Genomic DNA, 19,267 nt, shown 5'->3' with positions numbered 1-19,267 from the left:
CTTTTTCTTTTTGGAAGACCCTCATTTATCTTCAAAATAAAACTTTGCAATTCAATAACGCCTAATCTTTCTTTTAGGCCACTTATGTAAATTCTATTGCTCTCATATTCTATTCTAAGTTCCCGAAATTTATAATGGTGTGTTCAATCGGTTCTTTGGAGCAGAGCGCAGCAAGACAACCGGCGAGTCGAGGCGAGTATTCTATGCCCCTCTTATAACCAGTCATGATAGTCAAAATCAGATATTCCGTTCCAGTTTTGGTACATATTCGTCGTTGAGAGGCTTCATCAGCGCCTCACTCTTGGAAACTTCTCGCAGCCTGTCTAGATCGGCGAATCCAAAATAGATCAACCCAGCAAGGAGACATTTTTCGAGCTTAGCCATATACAACCGGGCTTCCGATCTATGTCCATGAAGTTAGGACATGTTCGAAGAATGAATTGCCATGACGTACCCCTGCACAAGTCTTGATCTATGCGTCACCCACTCATTTAATTTTGAGACGCAGGCCATCGCAAGGATAAACACCAAGGACGCGCCGCGAACCCCGCTTTCATGAATACTGATAACAGCAGACAGGGGAATAGATATCGAGTAAAATGTGCTGGACGAGTATCCACGCAGATACGGCGTGTAGGTGAAGAAAAAGATCCCCAGTCGGGCATAAAGGAAGCTGTCGAGCGCACAGATAGACACTCTGTGCAGACTGGGCAGTTGTAGTAGGTATGCTATGGTGGAGATGACCGGGCGCAGCAATGCACCCGTTTGGTATGGGGGGCGAGTTGTACGTGGGTCACCACGACGAAGCGTCTTTACGAGAACCAAACTGGTCCAAGACCAGATGAAGCAAGACAGCACATCTATCACCTCGGGGAGGATATTATCATTGCCATATCGGGCTTTGGAGATATGGTATCGACTCAATTCCATCACCCCGGTCCCGATATGTATGAATAGGCACACCTTGTTCTTGGAGAACTTTGCGCTATACATTCGAACTTGCCGTCGTGTGTGATAAAGGAGGATGACCAGATATGCAGAACAATAACAGATCAATGGCGCGATATCGGATTTTCGACCCATGGTGACAGCTGCTGAATCAATTATTGCAGTTGCTTCGTGTATTTATTGATTGAGATCAAATCGGTGATTTAAATAAAAGAACTGAATAGTGAGAATTTCGTATTTTAAGTAGGCTTCGGAATCTATCAGCAGCTGGTTCTCTTTTGGGGTGTACATGTGCAGATCATCCCCTGCCTAGCTGATACAATGTGCGACTTGGCGGTCTGCATGGTCATCAAAGTACATGTGATATAGTTATAATCTAAGTCTCCAGAAGAATGCATGGAAGTGTTACACGAACTTAATCTAGAGTTCACTAACTATACCCCTTATAAGTAGAGATTGACGATGCCCGTCCTTGCATGCAATGCAACCTCTCCTCTACAATCTAATCATTTAATTAGTCACACTACAACTGAAAACTTTGGATTCTTTTTTGTTTTGGTTGCTTACGCCACCAAGTGCTATACACAAGTATAGGTTCTCGTGTTGACGCCAATGAAAACCCTCACTCAACCCACACTACATACAGCTCCACAAAAGATAACCAAAAAACAAAACATACAACAGTGAGGATTCGCTGGTGGTCACCCACCCAACTACTAACTCACCGGCGTGTGGCTTAAGTACGGCTGAGCGGACGGGAAGCCCTGTTTTCCACACCCTATGGTCGTATGTATAATGTTATGTGTGGGAGATAATTATCAAATGCAATTAATTGGGTGTTGAAACGAGAGCATCGCGCGATTAGGGACGACACGGAGTTTGTAAATAATATCGATGCCTTAGTTATCGCGTGTATAGCGTTATTATGCCGAGATAATTACCATAAAAGCTACATGTAGGTTGGTACCGAAATAACTCTCCTGATAATTGTGTTGGCCAAGTACCTAGGTAGCTCACTCCTCAAATCTTACTTGCCCTCTCATTTTCTTGCTTTCCACGTGCTAGCAGTTCATGACTTTTGCTGAAGGTGTTGTTCGCAGCGGCTGCTGCAGTACTAACTTCAAGCGCAAGAGAAAAGACAGCAATCAGACCTGCCAAACGCGATTTCATACCAGGACCAGCACATCCCAAAATCCCGAGGGCTTCTCTCTGCGTTTCATATGCGGTTCCACCTCCAACAGTGCCAACCGGTAGAGATGGGAAATAAAGAGTCAATTTCAGCTGGCGAGACTCATAGTCATACTCCGGGGTCAAATGGCCCCAAGGTCCTTCAGCAACCGCTGCGACATCCTGACCAGTCGCAATAAAGATCGCTGTTATGATGTTTGCCACGTTTATATTGGAGCCGAACTGACCGTTCCGAATTCCTCCTTCTTGTGTTGTGCGGAACATATGGTATATACTCTCGGCCGAGCACTTGAGAACGGCACGGCATACGGTATCAGAAAGGGAGGTCCATGCGACAGCCTCAACGCCTCTAGGCGAACTGACAGTTCCCCAGGATGGCTTTTTGTCCGGTGCCATGTTCCCTTCAATAACGATGCCCCTAATGTTCAACTTCAGATCCTGCATGGAAGCAAGAAGCCAATCGCACGCACGCTGAGTAGCAATCGTGACCATATTCTGGCCTGCCGCGTCACCACATGTGTAATCAAACCGGACATGTACGTTTGAGCCCACGATGTTTGGAGTCAATTTCACAAGACGAGCATGGCGGCTTGTGGACTCTGCAGCCTTGACGATAGGATCGCAGAGATCCGGTACGCGACGGGCAAAATCGATCGCTTCCTGGGTACAGTTGAATCGAAACACTGGACTTCGAGACATTGCTTCACTCAAAACGTGAAACTGTCCTCCACCAGATTCATTTAGAGCCTTACAGCCTCTGCTGCAGCTTGCAACGATGGCAGCCTCGGTGGTAGCAATTGGAGCATAGATTGGCGTACTGGTGCCATCGGGGCTTTTGATCGACAGAGGGCCGGCCAGTCCAACTGGTACAGAGATATATCCGATGAAGTTTTCAATGGATATTTTTGGTGCATCTTGCATGCGTTCAGTTATATGCTTTGCATCTTGGAGAACATGTGCGAACTTTGCCATCTTGTCTGAAGCCATGTGTCCGGTGGAGATTGGAGATGCAAGCCGGTTGGTGTCTGTCAACCTATTGAAAATGAGTTCAAATATACGTGGTTGTACATCCATAGCATTTATATCTATGATCGCTCGATTGAAGAGACAAATATCGCAACCTCGGCATTGCGGATCAATTCTACAAGTGGTACATGCCATTCAGAATCTGCAGCATACCATTTGCCATTGTATCGCATATAGTATTGCATTATAGCCGGGCCCTTGGGGTCATATTCTGTTGTCCACTCCATGACAGGAATATTTATATGTAGATCACATAATAACAAAGCCTGCTCGTGTAGATAATGCGCCTATAGATGTATGCATGTCACACAAGCCTATATTGTAATACACAATGAAGAGATGAAGCCTTCCGTGTAACAACTACGAAGGGATAATCGGGCTGAAATATTTTATACTCTCTCGCCAAGAAACAAGTTTATCTTATAGGAGCTTTGCTGAATACGCGATTGCCCGTTATAACGCTCTCCGTGCACACGATACAAAGAGTCATTTCTCGATTACTTTCGAGGAGTCCTTATGTAGAGGTTCTTTCTGACTCAGCCTCACAGGAAGGTCGACAAGAGGAGATATTTGCCAGAGAAAGATTTGCTAACCGCATCACCTAGTCACATCACTAGTCTGGGCCCCATAAGCGGACAGCTGCATTGATCAACGTGGACCTTGTGTAAAGGGCTACATCACCACCACCCCCAAAGCAAACAGTTGCGTTGACTAAGGTGGTGGAAACCATTTGTAGAAAGCCACACCACCATCGATATATCCTAATACCATTTCCAATGTCGAAGTAGCAAACATATCATCAGTTTGCTAATGATACACGGCTTTGGCTAATTCGTCTTCTGTTATCTATGAAACAGACTATCTCTTCGGATTCTTCATGATACATGTTTTAGACGACCCTCTCAATTCTTATGCTGTATTGAAACCCTCCGCTGTTTATATCAGTCTATCATTTGGACTTTTAGCATTACAGGGTGTATCACTAAACAATGTCTTTCCCATCCCTAGAATTGCTCCATCTACCCTTATTCAAGGCTCCTCCGGAAGGCGCTACCGACCATGAGAGAATCTATATCACTTACCAGCGCGCTGCTGCTGTTACCAAAGCTTACGGTCAGAAGACTCTTGTCAAATTTTGAATCCTAGTGATCTAACCAATCAATCTAGGGATGACCACGGCCGATATCCTTAGGTGCACTCCAAGATTCTGGGAATTTCATCTGGATCCTATTGGGGCTGCAGACGTCGCTACATTTACGTTGATGACCATTCAAATCAATCTTGCGGCAGGAACCTTAGCCCCCTTTGCAGAGAACCAGCTTCAGTACCGAAAATTGTTGGATCAGATGTTGAAATTTGAGATTTCGTTAGTATAGAGCTGTCAAAAGGAACTAATATATCAATACTAATTCGGTGATTAGGGCGCAGTATATGCTGACTGAGGTCGGACACGGTTTAGATGCAAAGAATTTAGAAACAACGGCAACAATGCTTCCAAATGGAGAGTTCGATCTAAACAGCCCTGGCCTCAGTGCAGCGAAGTAAGATATAATATACATCTCATTTTGTGATATTATACTGATAACTTCAGGATCATGCCACCATCCTCCCCGGTACAGGGTTTCCCGCGAGTTGCGATTGTCTTTGCCCAGCTTATTGTATCTGGCGAAAGCCGTGGCATCAGACCCTTTATTACTTGGCTCAGCGATGGGAAGCAGATGTGTGAGGGTGTGACTGCAAAGTATGTGTGACAAATAAATACCCAGAGTGATGAGATACTTACCTACATATCCACTTTTGTTCTAGGTTACTCCCTAGGCGAGCAGCATCAAAACCGGTGGATCATGCCATTACCAGCTTTAATCATGTCCGCCTACCACATTCAGCCCTCTTAGGGGCTCTGGATAAGCCAAAAGACATGCGAAAGCAGTTCCTATCATGCATCTGGCGCATTGGAGTTGGTACTCTCGCGTTGCCACTAGTCATGATTACGGCGATGAAACGGGGTGTTTTCGTCGCAGGAAAGTATAGCCAGCGTCGACATATATTAGGTCCAGACCAGAAACCCAAGCCCATTATCTCTTTCCGAACTCAATACGGTCCCATCCTCCACGCATTGGCCCAAATCTCCGTTCTCGACGCATATACTCAGCAGAATATTCAGTACTTCCAAGACCCCAATCTGGCAGACCCGGTCCGACATGCAATTGGGGCTATGGCGAAGGCTGTTTTGTACAAATCTTCTCAAGCCAGCCTTTTTACTCTATCAGAGCGATGTGGAGGGCAAGGCTTATACGAGAATAATCATATTATTGAGTCGATGTTGGAAACGCGAGGGGTGTCGATCGCCGAGGGAGATACCCTAGTTCTGAGTATTCGTATGGGAGCTTCTTCCTTTCATATCACTTTACTTGATGTATTAATGAAGTTCAATTTTAGGATTGACATCGGAGCTCCTGCTAAATCGATACGAAATGCCGCCTGCAAAGGACCCAACGTGCTTTTTAGCAAAGTACGAACAAGGACTACTTGATGAGCTTCGCGGGATAACCAGCACCCTTTCCGGAGGTCACCGTGGAGAAGATTATAACCGCTTGATTTTGCCAAGATCCCAGGGATTCGTTGAGGCTATAGGATACCGCATAGCCTATGAAGCGGCTATAGAGGCAGGAGTCCATCCTGACTTAGTGGGCCTGTTTGAAATTTGGGTTATGATACAGGATCTAAGCTGGTTTGTTCAGCATGGCGGTGTAAATCGTGAGCAAATATTCCAGATGGAAGCTGAAAGAATCAGCGCTGTTTTACCTCGGTTAAATGCGCTGTTGGATGCTACTGGTGCCGAGCCCTACTGCACTGCACCTATTATATCTCAGTCATCGTGGGAACATTTTGTCGACCATTTGGAGACCAAGACAGGAAGTGCTACCACAAACATCGGTCTCTTAAGGCGTGGGGCCATGCTCTAAACATTATTTCGGTTAAATGCATTGTGTCTGTTCGGGTATGTTTACCCATTTTATGTCTTTAAATTGAAGATCTCTCTATCATCTTATCCTCTATACTACTGTCCATCTAGACGCAGAGCAAAGCACCCTCGTGTAACAGATTAAGACGAATCCCCACAGGTAGGACATCAAATCCTCGCCGAGCAGATGGAGGGGTTCGTTAAAACGCACATATACCGTATCTACTTCTCCTTCATTATAATCAGTGTCTGGGTATCAACTAGATCAATCCTTCTGGGTTCCATCGTGCGCCTGACCAACAGCGCCTCGGTCCTGACTAGTATTTCGTTTTGCAGCCTCCGTCTGTTCAGTGATACGTGCTATACACATGCATCAAGACTCATAATGGGTAACTCGTGTTGTCAATCCGTATCCATTGATATCTTACTGATGGATATTCATGAGTAAACACAGAATATGTATGCAAGCACGTGTTTAGTAATATCAAGGAATATCGCTATTTATAAGTATATTTATTACCTAGGAGATGTCTCTCTAATATTTAGCGTGTGGATCGGCATGAAATGCTACCGGTCTTGAGCTTCGGTGCATATGCATAGGTATGCCAAGCAGAACTCAAAGGTTCTGATGCGAATACGGCGGATACATACTACGTAGAGGCCAGTCAAGACGTGGTAAGAATGATACGTGGGAAGAAATGGAAAGGAAGAACAAAAGGGAGAAGCTGGGAGTGTAGGAAGGAAGCACCCGGCTTACACTATAAGTATTAACCTCACTGCCTGAGGCAGGAACTATCAGATATATAAGTGTGTAGGCGTGGGTTGTATATAGTAGATCACACGACCTGATCCTGAGCTCCTACAGATAGCCAATGAATTATACAGCAACAAATCGTCTTTCAATTATCGATCTTCATTTTATCCACATTGCTAGGCACTCCGGTCATCCTAATCTTCCGCCCATTCAATTGCCATGCAGTTGCTAAAGGGTTGACTAGTGGCGTGGTTTTCAGTTTAGTTGGGGTTGATAGCAACCGCCCCCCAAGGGCCGGGGACTTCAGGCAACGCTGTACACATATGCCAATCTACATGATATATATGCGGGTTCATAGACTACATACTATAGTTCAATCCGTTGATGCACATATCCTTGGTTCGTGTACAGGACATGATAATTCTGAAAAAAAAAAATAAGAACGCAAACCACCCATGTTGAGTTGGAGTAACCTCAACGACCCATTTTCATCGTGTTTCTCGTGTCCCGTGTACCCATAGAACGCTGCAAAGTCAGGCAAATTGCAAGATCGCTGATACTCATAAGAGATTCGTCAAGCAGCAGAAAGCAGAAAATAAAAGGGTCAAAATCAAATAAACAACATGGTCTCATAAGTCATGAACAGAGTAAATGTCATAATGGCTCGAAAAAAAGGCAACCCTAGTAAGAGATTTGCGATGGCTCATGAGCCCCATAAGGATTCCCATCACGATAAACAGGGGTATTATCGCTCCGAGATTCGGTCGTGGACTGTGCATATTCAATCTCATCAGGCCAGCGATGACGAGAAGGCGCACCCTGGCTACGAGCGCGACGACGCTCACGCCTAGCAGCGCGGTGAACACATTCATCCTGGAAAGTAGAATTTTCCTTTTTCTTCTCCATAACCTCCTTCCATTCACCATAGGCACCCTTGATACCGAGCGCAGCGAGACCGATACTCACAGCGTCCTTGGTGTTAGCTTTCATGCGTCGTTTGCGAGCCTCTTCGGGCGTAATCTCTCCCTCTTTCAACTGCTGCATTCGCTCTTTCCTCTTCTCCATGCTACCGTAGACACCGTGCGCAGCGTGGATGGTAGCCACACTGGCCAGGCCTCCCGTAATCAGCATATCCCGCTTCAGCTTTTTGCATTGCTTCTTTTCATCAGAACTGGAACCTAGGTCAGAATCACTCTCGGAGGTCGACCCGTGGCCGCGGTCCTTAGAACCGGCACCAGATTCACCGCGCGATGCGCGAGTGGGTGCATATGGGGGTGGGTTTGTTCCGTCCAATGAACGGTATCGACCTACATCTCTCGAGCCTTTGCCCCGTCTCGAGTCCCTGTTGTAATAATCGCTTTCCGCATCTGAATCCGAGTAGTCGTCGTGTCGATGTCCCCGGTGGTGACGTCTCTCTCGATCGTCCCGATTCTCCCGACGATCGTCCCGATGCTCCCGACGGTGCTCCCGATGATGCTCCTTGCGATCGTCCCTGCTGTCGCCGCGACGGTCTTCTTCTTGTTCTCCAAGCCCCAGGGCAGCCATTCCCTTGTTGAGGTACTCTGAAACGCTCTTGCTGCGTTTGTGGGAGCCACGCCCTTCCTCATCGCTGTCACGGGAATGGTCGCGGCCGCGAGGATTAGATCGAGATTTCGAGTATCGATCAAAGATTTCCTTTCCGGCAGCAGCAATAGCTCCAGTGGCAGCAAGGTTCTTGAGGCCACTACCACCACCTGACGAGCGACCACTGTCTCGGCCACGAGATCTTGAGCGTGAACCGCCACCCATGAAGTGACTGGCAGCCAGACCTGCAAGCGTGGACTCGACAACATGACGTTTCCCATGCTTGTTGGGGTCTTTGTCGACAAGACCATCAGTTCCACCAGCAGTCACAGCAGCAGTGAGGACGCGCTTTCCTTTCTGACCGGCCCATTCGCCGGGCTCTTTGCGCTGTTTGAAAGCCTCAACTGCGCCGGCTGTCAGGGCGGCACGAGCAGCCTGTACGATGCGCTGCTCACTCTTATCGCGTTTGCTGCCTCCATCACGTTTGCTGCCGCCACGATGGCGACTGCGACTGCGCGAATCTGACGATGACCTGGAATATGATCTATTGCGATGGCGGGACGGGGAACGGCCGCGACCACGGCCTCCACGGCTGGCTGAAGCAGCGGCACCCCCGAGGCCTAGGGCGCCTAGAGCTTGGTCGCTGAAGGACTTGCGACGTCTGTGGCGGGGTGGAGAGCGACTTGGAGAAGAATCGGAATCGTATTTGGAGCGACGGGAGCCTGAGAGATATTAGAATTACTTTCGACCATGCTAGCTCTGTATCACTCACGTTTATCCTCGTGGTGTCTTGACCGACGAGGACCGGAGCTTCGGTAGGCAGCATCGTTGTATGGATCGTAACCGCTGACGGAGGAGGCACGGCGCACATTTTCGTAGACGGGTCGTCGCGGCCGCCGAGAAGCATACGAACGCTCATAGGCATAGTCTGAGCCTGGTGGGTAGTCGCGCTGTACCTCCTCGACCGAGTCGTTGCTGGCGCGGGGTACATATGAGTCTCGCTCGTGTCTTCGATGACGGCTACGAGGATCATCATACGGATCAATATAACTGGCTGGGCGTGTGTAGCGGTCGCGCGGCTCGCGATAACGACGGTCCTCGTAGTACGCCATGGTTGAGGCGAAAGTGAGGGGGAGACAAATTCAAAGATAAAAGGTCGAAAGTTGTGAGCTACTACCGTTCACTGGGGAATATGGTGGGATGAAAAAAAAAGAAGTTGATCTGAGATGTATGGCGGGGCAGGGGCTGGGGGTGGCGTGACGTCGATGTGGATTCAGATGGGTGAAGTAGGGGCTGAGGGACTTGGCAGTGGCTGAGAGTTGTAGATTGTGTTCATGGAGATAATAACATAATACATAGAAGAAAAGTACAAAGTTCAAGCCAAAAGGTCGATTCTTTCTCAGGCAGTATATATATCTAACCTGTAAATCAAGATTACGCCAATGACGTATAGAAGAACAGCGAAGGAATGTTTCAAAAGCGGATATACCCTATCGAATGAGCATCTGGACTGATGTCGTGTATCAGATATCAGATATTGCCCCGACGTCATCCTGCATCTTAAGTGCCAGGGAATTTTGGACGATCCAGCCCTATCATACACACAAATGCAGACAATTAGATAATTAATGACTTTTTTACTTCTACTTTCCTTTAAAAGGATATATAGAACTACACAGATATTCAAATATACAAAATACAATATATAAAAACATCGTGGATTAAGATTTATGGAACGTAAACAATGGTTCCACGGGTCGCCTTCGGGGGTTCCCAGTGGCTTACGATCCGACCAACACGATGCTCTGGATGTCGTTGGGTGCAGAACTGGTTGCACATAATTTCTCATGGGAATCCCTGAAGGGACGCTGGACAGTATTTGGCTCTCCTAGAACACATCTCCCGCAAATTTCAACCATCACACATAACAAAATCACATGGTACATGAGGGATATAAAACAGGGAAATAATGAAGACACATAGTAACACGTATGGTAGGCCTAGACGTCTCGATATTTTGAAACGTGTAGTCATGCAAATGATCGCTGAGATATGAAAAACAAAAAATAAACAAAAATAAAAAAACACGTGTTGAGAACCCACAGTAAACATCCAAAAAAAGACTAAATTGACAGAATCGAATCACACCGCACAGCAGTGGCCAGGCACAGGGGGACCAACAGAAGAAGGAAGGAGTATAATAAACAGCGAATAGAGTGGACGGTCGGGGGAAACCGCACTGCGTTCCCTTAGGGCGCCGGCGGAGCAGCCCCTGGGAGAGACCGGACAACTGCCTCCATGGGTTGACTGATGTTGCGCTGGTGGGAAGCCGAGGCGTATGCCGAGCCGGGACGAGCCATCGCCCACCGAGCATCAGCCTCTGGCTCCGAAGTAGAGCGCATCTCGTCCGAGTGCGTGCGGTGAGTCCGAATGTGCTGTTTCATATTGTCTTTTCTCGTAAAGGCTTTATTGCAGATTGGACAGTGCACACTCTTTTCGCCAGTGTGCTTCTTACCATGACGCGCCGCATGGCCCGAAGTCGTAAACGTTGAAGAACACCCATGGCTCGCGGCATAGGGGCATGGGTACTTGTTCTTTCGACCCGTGCCGCGCGTCGCCCCGGTCTGAGAAGACGTCGTTTCGGATGTGCTTGAACGAGTCTCCGGCGGCGTTCGAGGAGCTGCTGGCCCACGAGATGGGAATCGGTATGGTTCCCGTCGCGGATCCTGCCGGGCATACGGGTGATAAGCTGATCGTTGACTGGTGAAGTAGTCGTAAGCTGAGCCGTCGGATGACCCGGGTGAAACGGGCTGGACAGCTTCAGTCACCGCGTCCGAGTGATGCCTCGTCCCTCGTGGTGATGTTGCTGGGGATTCGGATGAAGCTGGGGGACGGGTGTACTGCAGGTCGCTGGCGGGTGGGGGTAGTTGCTCTGAATGTGGATAATGTGATGGGGATGTGTGAGTCCGAGTAAATCGAGGAGCGGAGCGGACCGCAAAGGATGGATTATCATCGTTATTCAGAATGGACACAATACTCGTCCTACAGCTGGACATCTCCTCAAGGCCCCGATGTGCGGTCACCGGGGCTGGAAAACTATACTAAGAGGCAGAATGCAAGTTAGTTTAAACTGCTGGTAACCGGCTCAGTCGGGCTCTGGGTACTCGTAAGGACTCGACAGATCACCGATCTGAGACAAGGAGGGGAAAGGGGAGGTTGAAGAAGAGAAAGAACATCTCGCTCATTTCTTGCCCCCGGAACACACGACAAACGCACCAGCGGCTCTCGAAAGATGTTTGTCCTCTGCGTCGTGTAACACGTCGACAACATTAGACCCTAAAACAGCACTTGCCTGCAGACCTGAGCAGAGGCCTGATGACTCGAGCTTGTGTCGGGCTCCGTGTGTCCTTTGGAAGTGACGAGGAAGTATCTCGAAGGTTGTTAAATATCGGAGATACGACGACTTGGCAGCGATAGGGCAAGTTGAGGTCTGACAAATCTGCTTCCTTCGTAGTGGAATTTGTTCCGTGGCTCAGGTCGTCTTCTTTTTTCTCGTTTTTCTCCTTGGGTTTTCCTTTTTTTTCCCTGTCTAATTTTGCAATTGGATGTGGGGAACACAATCCTCAACGGCAGTTGCAAACTGGCCTGGGGATGTTGCAGAAAGTCGAAGTTCAACGCCGGTTGTCTAACCGCGCAAGGTAACAGTTCTTCCAGAGAAGTGCTAGGACGTCTGGGAATATGTAGAAACGAAATGCGCTCTGCGCGTGTTCGTGATAGAGGTCGAAGTGGAAATGTGAACCCAAATACGAGATAAGATGGCGAGAGTGAGTTATCGGAATGATGGATTGAGAAATGAAAATAAGAGGTAATCAAATATAGGAATATAGATCGGAAGTAGAGACAAGGGGAAAAAAAAGAAGTGACGAGCAGCCAACCATGGCCATTTAACTAATTATACTAGAAAGAGCGAAAGAAGCCAAGCTCCAGGGTCTGTCGAGGCTCTCCCCCAGAGGATACACTTCCATACCGAGCACGCTATTTAGTTCGGTGGAGAAATCCCAAAAAAAAAAGGAAACGGAATAAAAACTGAAAATAAATAAAAAAAAAAGAAAATATACATAAGACACAAAATACAATACCAAGACCCCTAATCCACCCTGTGCAGACCCGTTTTCTTCTCCGTTTCTTCCGGCCCGCCCGCGACTCCAGTGGTTTATGACTTTTTTTCTTTCTCTCCTTCTCGGATCACCTTGTTTGAATTGTTTTTAATTCCTTCTAAAGGTTTGTTCCAATTTCTATACATAATACGGTGTCTGGGTAGAAGTGTTAACTCCGACTGCGGTTGTCATCCGGCCTAGGGTTTCGGTTGGGCCAAGCGAAACCAGCCAAAGATCCACCACATCGGCAGAACTGCGGATAATCATGAGACCATTGGACCCTGAGCAAGTTTACAGGATTTTATTTACGGATACAGGCTTATTAGATTTATTAGATTTAATAGATTTCATTTATTTTAGGGATTTGCTAAAAAAGACCAGGGATGGACAAGCTTTTAGCCCTGTCCACATTATCCGCGATGTACGTGTTCATGCTCCATTGAAATCCTATCCCAGTTCACTACGGAGTCCTCACAGGACGACTCCTCTACCTGGGGAAATCCAAGAACATACGTAAGTGATGATGTTAGTACATTGGCCTGTTTTGGAACTCACCTCCGGCTTGGACATTCTAGAGCGGGTATAAGGTTGGCTTCAATTCGGGAATCCATCTGTTGATTGGTTGATATTGGTTGATTGATTTCTTAGCTTCTTACGAATTATAGCTCTGTTTTAGTCTTTTTTTTCGGTTTTCATTCTTTTTTATTTATTACTGCATGGCGATCTCGCCCTACGAAAAAAAATAAAAAAAGATAAGACACAAAAATGGGCCCTGGAAATCTAACGCTTCCATGCTTTGATAATCTATTTTCCCTTTCACTAAACGTGGCGCCCTTGCTTGTCGGACTTTTTTGGGGGGGGTGTTTTCTTAAAAGAGTACTTTGCACCGAAATTCTTTTATTTTCTCCGAGGCTACCTGGATAATCCTTCTCCCCAAAACATTGCGTAGATACCGTACGATATATTCGTGGATATCTATTGTTGTACAGAGTTTATAAAAGCAATTGCCTCCGCGTTTCGAGTATAGATAACCTAATTAACCTAATCTAGATCATCTACCACTGTCTGCGTTAACAGTCCGAAAGATTTACATGGGTACTCCTCTGTAGGGCCAGGGGTTAAAAGGGATTGGCCCGTGCAACTATTCGTATTCGCATGCATCCGCCCCGCTCCGAGAATCCATTCGCGGGGACTCTCCAGGGCTGACTTTCCCTCTACGTTGTAGCACACGTACTCTGTAACGTACAAGGCAGAATTATTTCAGTGCTTTATGGACGTGAATCTATAAACGGAGTTGCAGAGATCGTCCTTAATTTACGTTGTGAGTCAGCAGTGTACTCTATCCGGTCATACATCAAAATTGCGTTTTTCCTTTTTTCCCCCTTCTCTCCCGCAAGAGACCTCTCGCAGATACCACACACGGCACCGACGATCAAGCCAAGCTTCAACCTTCCGATCTGCTGGAACTAATCTCAGAAAGATCTAGTACAAACTTCGTGGACTGAGGACGCGGACCGTTTAAGGCTTTCCCAGCCGAGCGTTGATTTGCCTATACTCGATCTTTGACGGGGCATACGTATGCAGCCTACGTATATTCCACGACAGACGTATATCCACGGTAGCTCGGGACTGTCTAGTCCCTGCTCCAGCAAATACGCTTCCGTGCTTGTGTCGACTAAGGATTTAGCGTTCGAGTCGGCCCTCTTACTCGCCCTTGGAGCTTACGCCACAAGCTTGATTCGTCAGGACCTAGTACTCGTCGCTTTGTGTTTACGTTCCTACAAGGACAGGACCCTGTTTTTAATTTTTATTTCGCACTTCTTATTTCCACTAGCACGCAGGGCCTCGTGGCACGCTTACTACGATGAGACTAGTCAGGTGTTGACCAGTAGCAAGGCTTCGCTATAATCACCGTTCCTGCTTAGCGGCATGGATACCCTAATTTACTACTACACCCGCCACTTTTTTGGCCCACGCGGCTTTTCTTATATGCTTACGTGTTTTTACCCTTAGGGAATAAGTATACGGAGTCGAGGCGTAACATTTTAATTTTTAATTGAACTAATTGAACTATTTATTGATTTTATTGTAGACCTTAGACCTTAGACCTCCAAAAATGTCCCCGACGCCGGTCGGGGATTTTACACCCGATGTCCGACTAAAAAAGGAAAAAAAAGATTTTGATCTCCACAGTCAGTTCCACCATCATTTCTCTCGTCTTCGAATCAGAAAACGAATGTCATCATTCAGCCACAGTCCTGTCAAACTGCTGCCTGATTGCTAGGTATACGCCGTATACAGTACGTAAATATACGGCTTAATGGTCATATATGACACGGAATTTATGCTTAACTCCATAGAGACGATCCGGCAGATGGTTTCCCATCTACCAACGTGGAGACTTCGCGTCCACACTAAGGTCCCCTTGTGGCTCATGTTCGAATCCTTTTCGCGCTATTGATCTTTGATCTATTTCTAGGGTTCGGGGCGATTACCGTCCTTGGATAATTATGGATATGTTCATTTATATAAGATTTCAGTACCTGAATAATATGCTCAACATCCTATTTCCTTCCTTGATTTTCGTGGACCCCTGCTGACAAAGCGGAGGTAAAAGGCCCGACCTAGGGAGCTATCATATGCCACTGTGGACTCGCTATGGGTCTTTGCCTACTGGGATAACTACAATTCTCCAACTCCCTGGCAATGGTCTGAGCGCACGTATGACAGCCCCAGGTATGTATATCACGGTTTAGGCTACAGTCAAACATGAGCACTAGCTTCTAGGAATTGATTCCGTACTCCATATATCGAATATTGACTGGTCTCGGTAAAACGGGTGTTCTTGCCAGATACCCCTGGGAACCTTGACGAGAACCTTTCATTACAAACATATTACCAAAATATTTGAGAATTAAAAATCAAGTTAATGTCAAGTCAACCAAACTGTACAGAGTACAGCATGTGCAGGGACGATTCATCGGGACACCCGTATATCCGTCATCTCTCAACGATTCCCCTCTCCCCCATTTATCTAAGTTTATGTTCCCACTTTGCCCGGAGAGTTTGCGTATCCAATGGTGTGTGGCGGATTGCTGTAATCTTGACGCTTGTACGAAGTACGGCGTACTAGTAAACAGTAAACACAAATAGTCCACCTTCCCAAAATAAACTTAGCGATGTCGGGCTACGCGGAAGAGGCATAATAACAACCTTCCATTATCATGCGCCACCTTCTAATAAGGGTTCGGCCGGATGTGGCTCGCGGAGGTGGAGAGGGTGTATAAAAAAAATGGAGCGCTGACGAGAGTGTACAACGTACTCTAATCTAAGTTCACTAGGTTATGAGTGGCTCAGACAAGGCGCAATTCACCCTTGGGCACTTGCACGCACACGGTCCATGCATGACTTGTGATTTCAGTACGGCAGTACGGAAGTACAACATACAGAGAGATTCGATTTTGCTACTACATGTAAGATTCGATTATCTTTATTTTTGCTTATTTCTTCGCGCCCATCTGACGAGTCATCCCAAGCATGCATTAACCCTATGCCCCATATTCGCGTATCTTGTACGAAGGGAGCTGCGTAAGCGGAAACGTCACGTTGGTGGGCTATTCATGCCCTGGTGTTGCGTGCATTCTAATATGCCAAGCAAAAGGGAAATTACTTCAAACACTGATAGGTTAGCCCCTGCATATTTGGGTGGGGAGTGAAGTGCGATATGGCGGCTACCTAGAGATGTTGGTGGGAGAGTCCTGGAGAGTTTTTTTTCGGGATTTCACCGAGCGGAGAGGGACGAATACGTGAGGGGGCTATCGTATTGTTACTTCCTTTGGTTGTAGAGACGTTTCATTGGGAATTTTCAACATCGTTCTTTCTAACATATGTTTTGATTCTACACAGACAACACATATCTTCAGATAGCAGGAATATTACGTATTACCAATTTCGCTCTGTGGGCAAAGGCTCTAGATAATGCCCATGATGGCTGGACCGTTGAATCATGCAGCTAAGTGCATCACACGATTATCGTTAGTGTGTCGGTATCGATACAGCTATCCGAAGGCTTTTGCAAAGACCCCTTAAGCCACACTAGAGACTAGAACGTGCATCATGCATATTAGTGGCTTTGAAAGGCTGATAAGATGAAATATCTAGATGGTTAGAAGCTGATAGTTTCGGTGAGGAGTACCCTCTCCCCGCGACATCGACGCTTGTCTCGTCATGCCAATTTCCCACTCTGTGGTTTCAATAACTAGTTAACAAGCAGAACCCATCTAACGAAATGAACTTCTTGAAATCAAGATGTTAGGTTTGATCCTCAAATACGCTTTGGAAACACATTGGTGAACTCGCGCTAACATTTGTTTTATCGACCTTGCCAGGCTGTTGAACAAACGAGTTTCTACGCCCAGTCCTTCATCCGCTCCCCAAGTCATGCAGTACCTCGATGCCTCTTCGTAGCCGCCTACATGGGCTCTGGGTGGCATATCATGCAGTCAACCAAAGCTGATGGTCGACTCTGCCCCCCTCCTTCCTCTTTGCGTTCTCTTTATGATCTTTCCCGAGAAGGGGGCAAGTCCACCATTACCTCCAGGGATGATCCTGGTCTACGTGCCATCCAACTTCGAAATGGAAACGAAGCCGTCAGGTGCGACACACGGGCACCAGCGCCCGGGTCCAGCGTGTGACGAGTGGCCACGCCGGAAGCTGCGCTGCAACGTACAGTAAACACAATGCGGGGTTTGTCAAGAGATAGGGACTGTGGGTGAGGTGACACAACCCGAGGCCTGAGGACCAAAGAAGGGTCACCTGGAGGTCTAGCAGAATGAAGTCGTGCATCTAGAGGCTATGCTGAATAGCCCTTTACTGGTGTAATAGGAATGAGAAGGCATCCATGGCTCCCCGGGTAGCAATAGGTCGACAACATAGGCATCGCGGAGGAAACAGGGTCTGCTGGCTGTGTGTGCCAAGGGTGATGATTTCCTGTTCCCCAGATTGAGGCATTTGCATCTCTGCCTCACTTGACTATGCCTCCTTATGGGTCCGTCTTTTTGCTTGGCGCTCTCAATCATAGACACCCGTCCCAAGGGATTGACCTAGTAACATGTTGTAAAAAAAAATCGGAAATTAACCCTTGACTTTGGCGTCATTAGCACCACATTTTAACCAACTGAGTTATGGAACCTTGTTATATTCCTTAGCACTTCCTTGGCCTTCTCAGGGAACCTCCAATCCCCACGCAGATTAGAGCTACATATCAAAGGTTATACATAGAAAGGTCTCTTGCACAGAATATGTGTTTTTTAGCGCCTTAGTGCACACCTAAAAAATACATCTAGAAGGAAATGACAAGGCCGCATAAGCGGCCAACTATTCTTATATATATATATATATATTAGAATCATTCATTTTGAAAATATATTGAGCACGGAGTCACGATTCAATCTATATAGCATACAATATATATATTCCACAGGTTGAAAGACCATCACCAAAGCAGTCTTCTATTTTGACATTATCGCTGATATCTTCCTTCTCTTTTCCTCCTCTGTTGTCACACATTTGACAGATCTCAAAGGAAGCTCTCGTTCAATATCACCACAACCAACACCCTCCCAGAAATCCCAAGGCTGACCATGGGCGTGGACCCTAGCAAGTGGTGTCGTATTGCACCCATTACTCAATGTCCACATCACTTTCAGAATCTGATTTAAGTTCCGTTCCCTCGCCTACAAACATCCAAAACGGGTTGGTTGTAAGAAGTGGTATCACTGGTCGACCACTGTTTATCAGTGGCTGTATTTGAGCATGGGGAAAAACTTTCAAATATGGTCGACAACATGTTTTCGTCGGCAAGTGGGCAATTAGCTGACCCAGCTACAAGCATAACGTCTGACATTATTGCGAGGATTAAACCACTCCATCTGCTGTTGTTGGGTCAATATATTAGTCTCATGTTGCGGCGGTACTTGTATTATCCAATTACTGACAAATGTTCTCACTGTGGACTACCAATCTAACAATCCTTTCGCAAATTAGATTTTCAAAGCTGTTGACACAGTGGTAACCGCAGTGCCATTGACGTCGCTAACCAGTGGCATAAATAAGCCTCCTTCAACTAGGCCCAGATTCTCAATCTCCCCAACATACGGGTCATTCCACACTTTCCATCCACTGGACAGTATGACTGCGAAGAAGTCTTTTACGATATATACCGACCACACCAGTCAAGAACCGAAGGATATCGAGTTCCCAACACATGAAATTCTGGCTCTTGTTTTCCACCTGCCAGAAATGTAGCATGCGTGTTCTTCTGTGCTTGAGGTGATGTGTGGGTTGCCTCTATATGAGCGAGGCCGCTTGGGATGGTACCGACCATCTTGAAATATAGTGTTTGACTAGTACAACCGCTTCGATCTCTTGTGGGCACTGCGTTAAAATGAGACGAGTCCATGACGAGGCAAAGAATTTCTTGACATTTCCGCTTGCGATTCGGTGGCTAATTGTCCAAGTTCCGGCTCGTTTGGCTGGCGAGGCACTTGATTTGTCCGAGTTGATCAAATGGGCTCAAGTTTTCTGGCAGACTGCCTAGAAGAAGTCCGAGTGCGAGTTTTCTTCCGAAATTGGTGGCGAGGGAGGAGATGTTCAATGCAGATAGCC

General features: G+C 46.9%; 6 protein-coding genes across 6 annotated transcripts; 1 reads left to right on the top strand and 5 right to left on the bottom strand.

Moving 5' to 3' along the window:
* Positions 1–237: 237 nt before the first annotated feature.
* N7455_007102 (uncharacterized protein) lies at positions 238–1,083 on the bottom strand (the record flags this gene model as incomplete). The annotated part of the gene is made up of 2 exons (XM_065605531.1): positions 238–403; positions 455–1,083. 2 exons carry the CDS (start codon positions 1,081–1,083, stop codon positions 238–240), a joined length of 795 nt encoding a protein of 264 aa, XP_065461385.1.
* An 885-nt stretch (positions 1,084–1,968) lies between these two features.
* On the bottom strand, positions 1,969–3,108 carry N7455_007101 (hydroxymethylglutaryl-CoA reductase; the record flags this gene model as incomplete). Its single annotated transcript, XM_040962532.2, has 1 exon — positions 1,969–3,108. The coding sequence occupies one exon, from the start codon at positions 3,106–3,108 to the stop codon at positions 1,969–1,971; it is 1,140 nt and encodes a 379-aa protein (XP_040807027.2).
* A 1,043-nt stretch (positions 3,109–4,151) lies between these two features.
* Positions 4,152–6,128, top strand: N7455_007100 (uncharacterized protein; the record flags this gene model as incomplete). The annotated part of the gene is made up of 6 exons (XM_065605530.1): positions 4,152–4,275; positions 4,330–4,528; positions 4,584–4,703; positions 4,754–4,903; positions 4,969–5,540; positions 5,602–6,128. 6 exons carry the CDS (start codon positions 4,152–4,154, stop codon positions 6,126–6,128), a joined length of 1,692 nt encoding a protein of 563 aa, XP_065461384.1.
* Positions 6,129–7,562: 1,434 nt separating this feature from the next.
* N7455_007099 (uncharacterized protein) lies at positions 7,563–9,556 on the bottom strand (the record flags this gene model as incomplete). Its single annotated transcript, XM_065605529.1, has 3 exons — positions 7,563–9,166; positions 9,217–9,419; positions 9,483–9,556. 3 exons carry the CDS (start codon positions 9,554–9,556, stop codon positions 7,563–7,565), a joined length of 1,881 nt encoding a protein of 626 aa, XP_065461383.1.
* Positions 9,557–10,693: 1,137 nt separating this feature from the next.
* Positions 10,694–11,500, bottom strand: N7455_007098 (C2H2-type zinc finger protein; the record flags this gene model as incomplete). Its single annotated transcript, XM_040962531.2, has 1 exon — positions 10,694–11,500. One exon carries the CDS (start codon positions 11,498–11,500, stop codon positions 10,694–10,696), a length of 807 nt encoding a protein of 268 aa, XP_040807024.2.
* Positions 11,501–18,642: 7,142 nt separating this feature from the next.
* N7455_007097 (uncharacterized protein) lies at positions 18,643–18,986 on the bottom strand (the record flags this gene model as incomplete). Its single annotated transcript, XM_065605528.1, has 2 exons — positions 18,643–18,781; positions 18,823–18,986. 2 exons carry the CDS (start codon positions 18,984–18,986, stop codon positions 18,643–18,645), a joined length of 303 nt encoding a protein of 100 aa, XP_065461382.1.
* Positions 18,987–19,267: the final 281 nt, after the last annotated feature.

The sequence above is a fragment of the Penicillium solitum genome, assembly GCF_028829755.1.
Source record: "Penicillium solitum strain IBT 25940 chromosome Unknown utg000004l_segment0_segment0, whole genome shotgun sequence".
NCBI classification, from domain to species: Eukaryota; Fungi; Ascomycota; class Eurotiomycetes; order Eurotiales; family Aspergillaceae; genus Penicillium; species Penicillium solitum.
The sequence above is the reverse complement of the archived record's forward strand: the minus strand, read 5'-3'. Positions and strand labels throughout refer to the sequence as shown.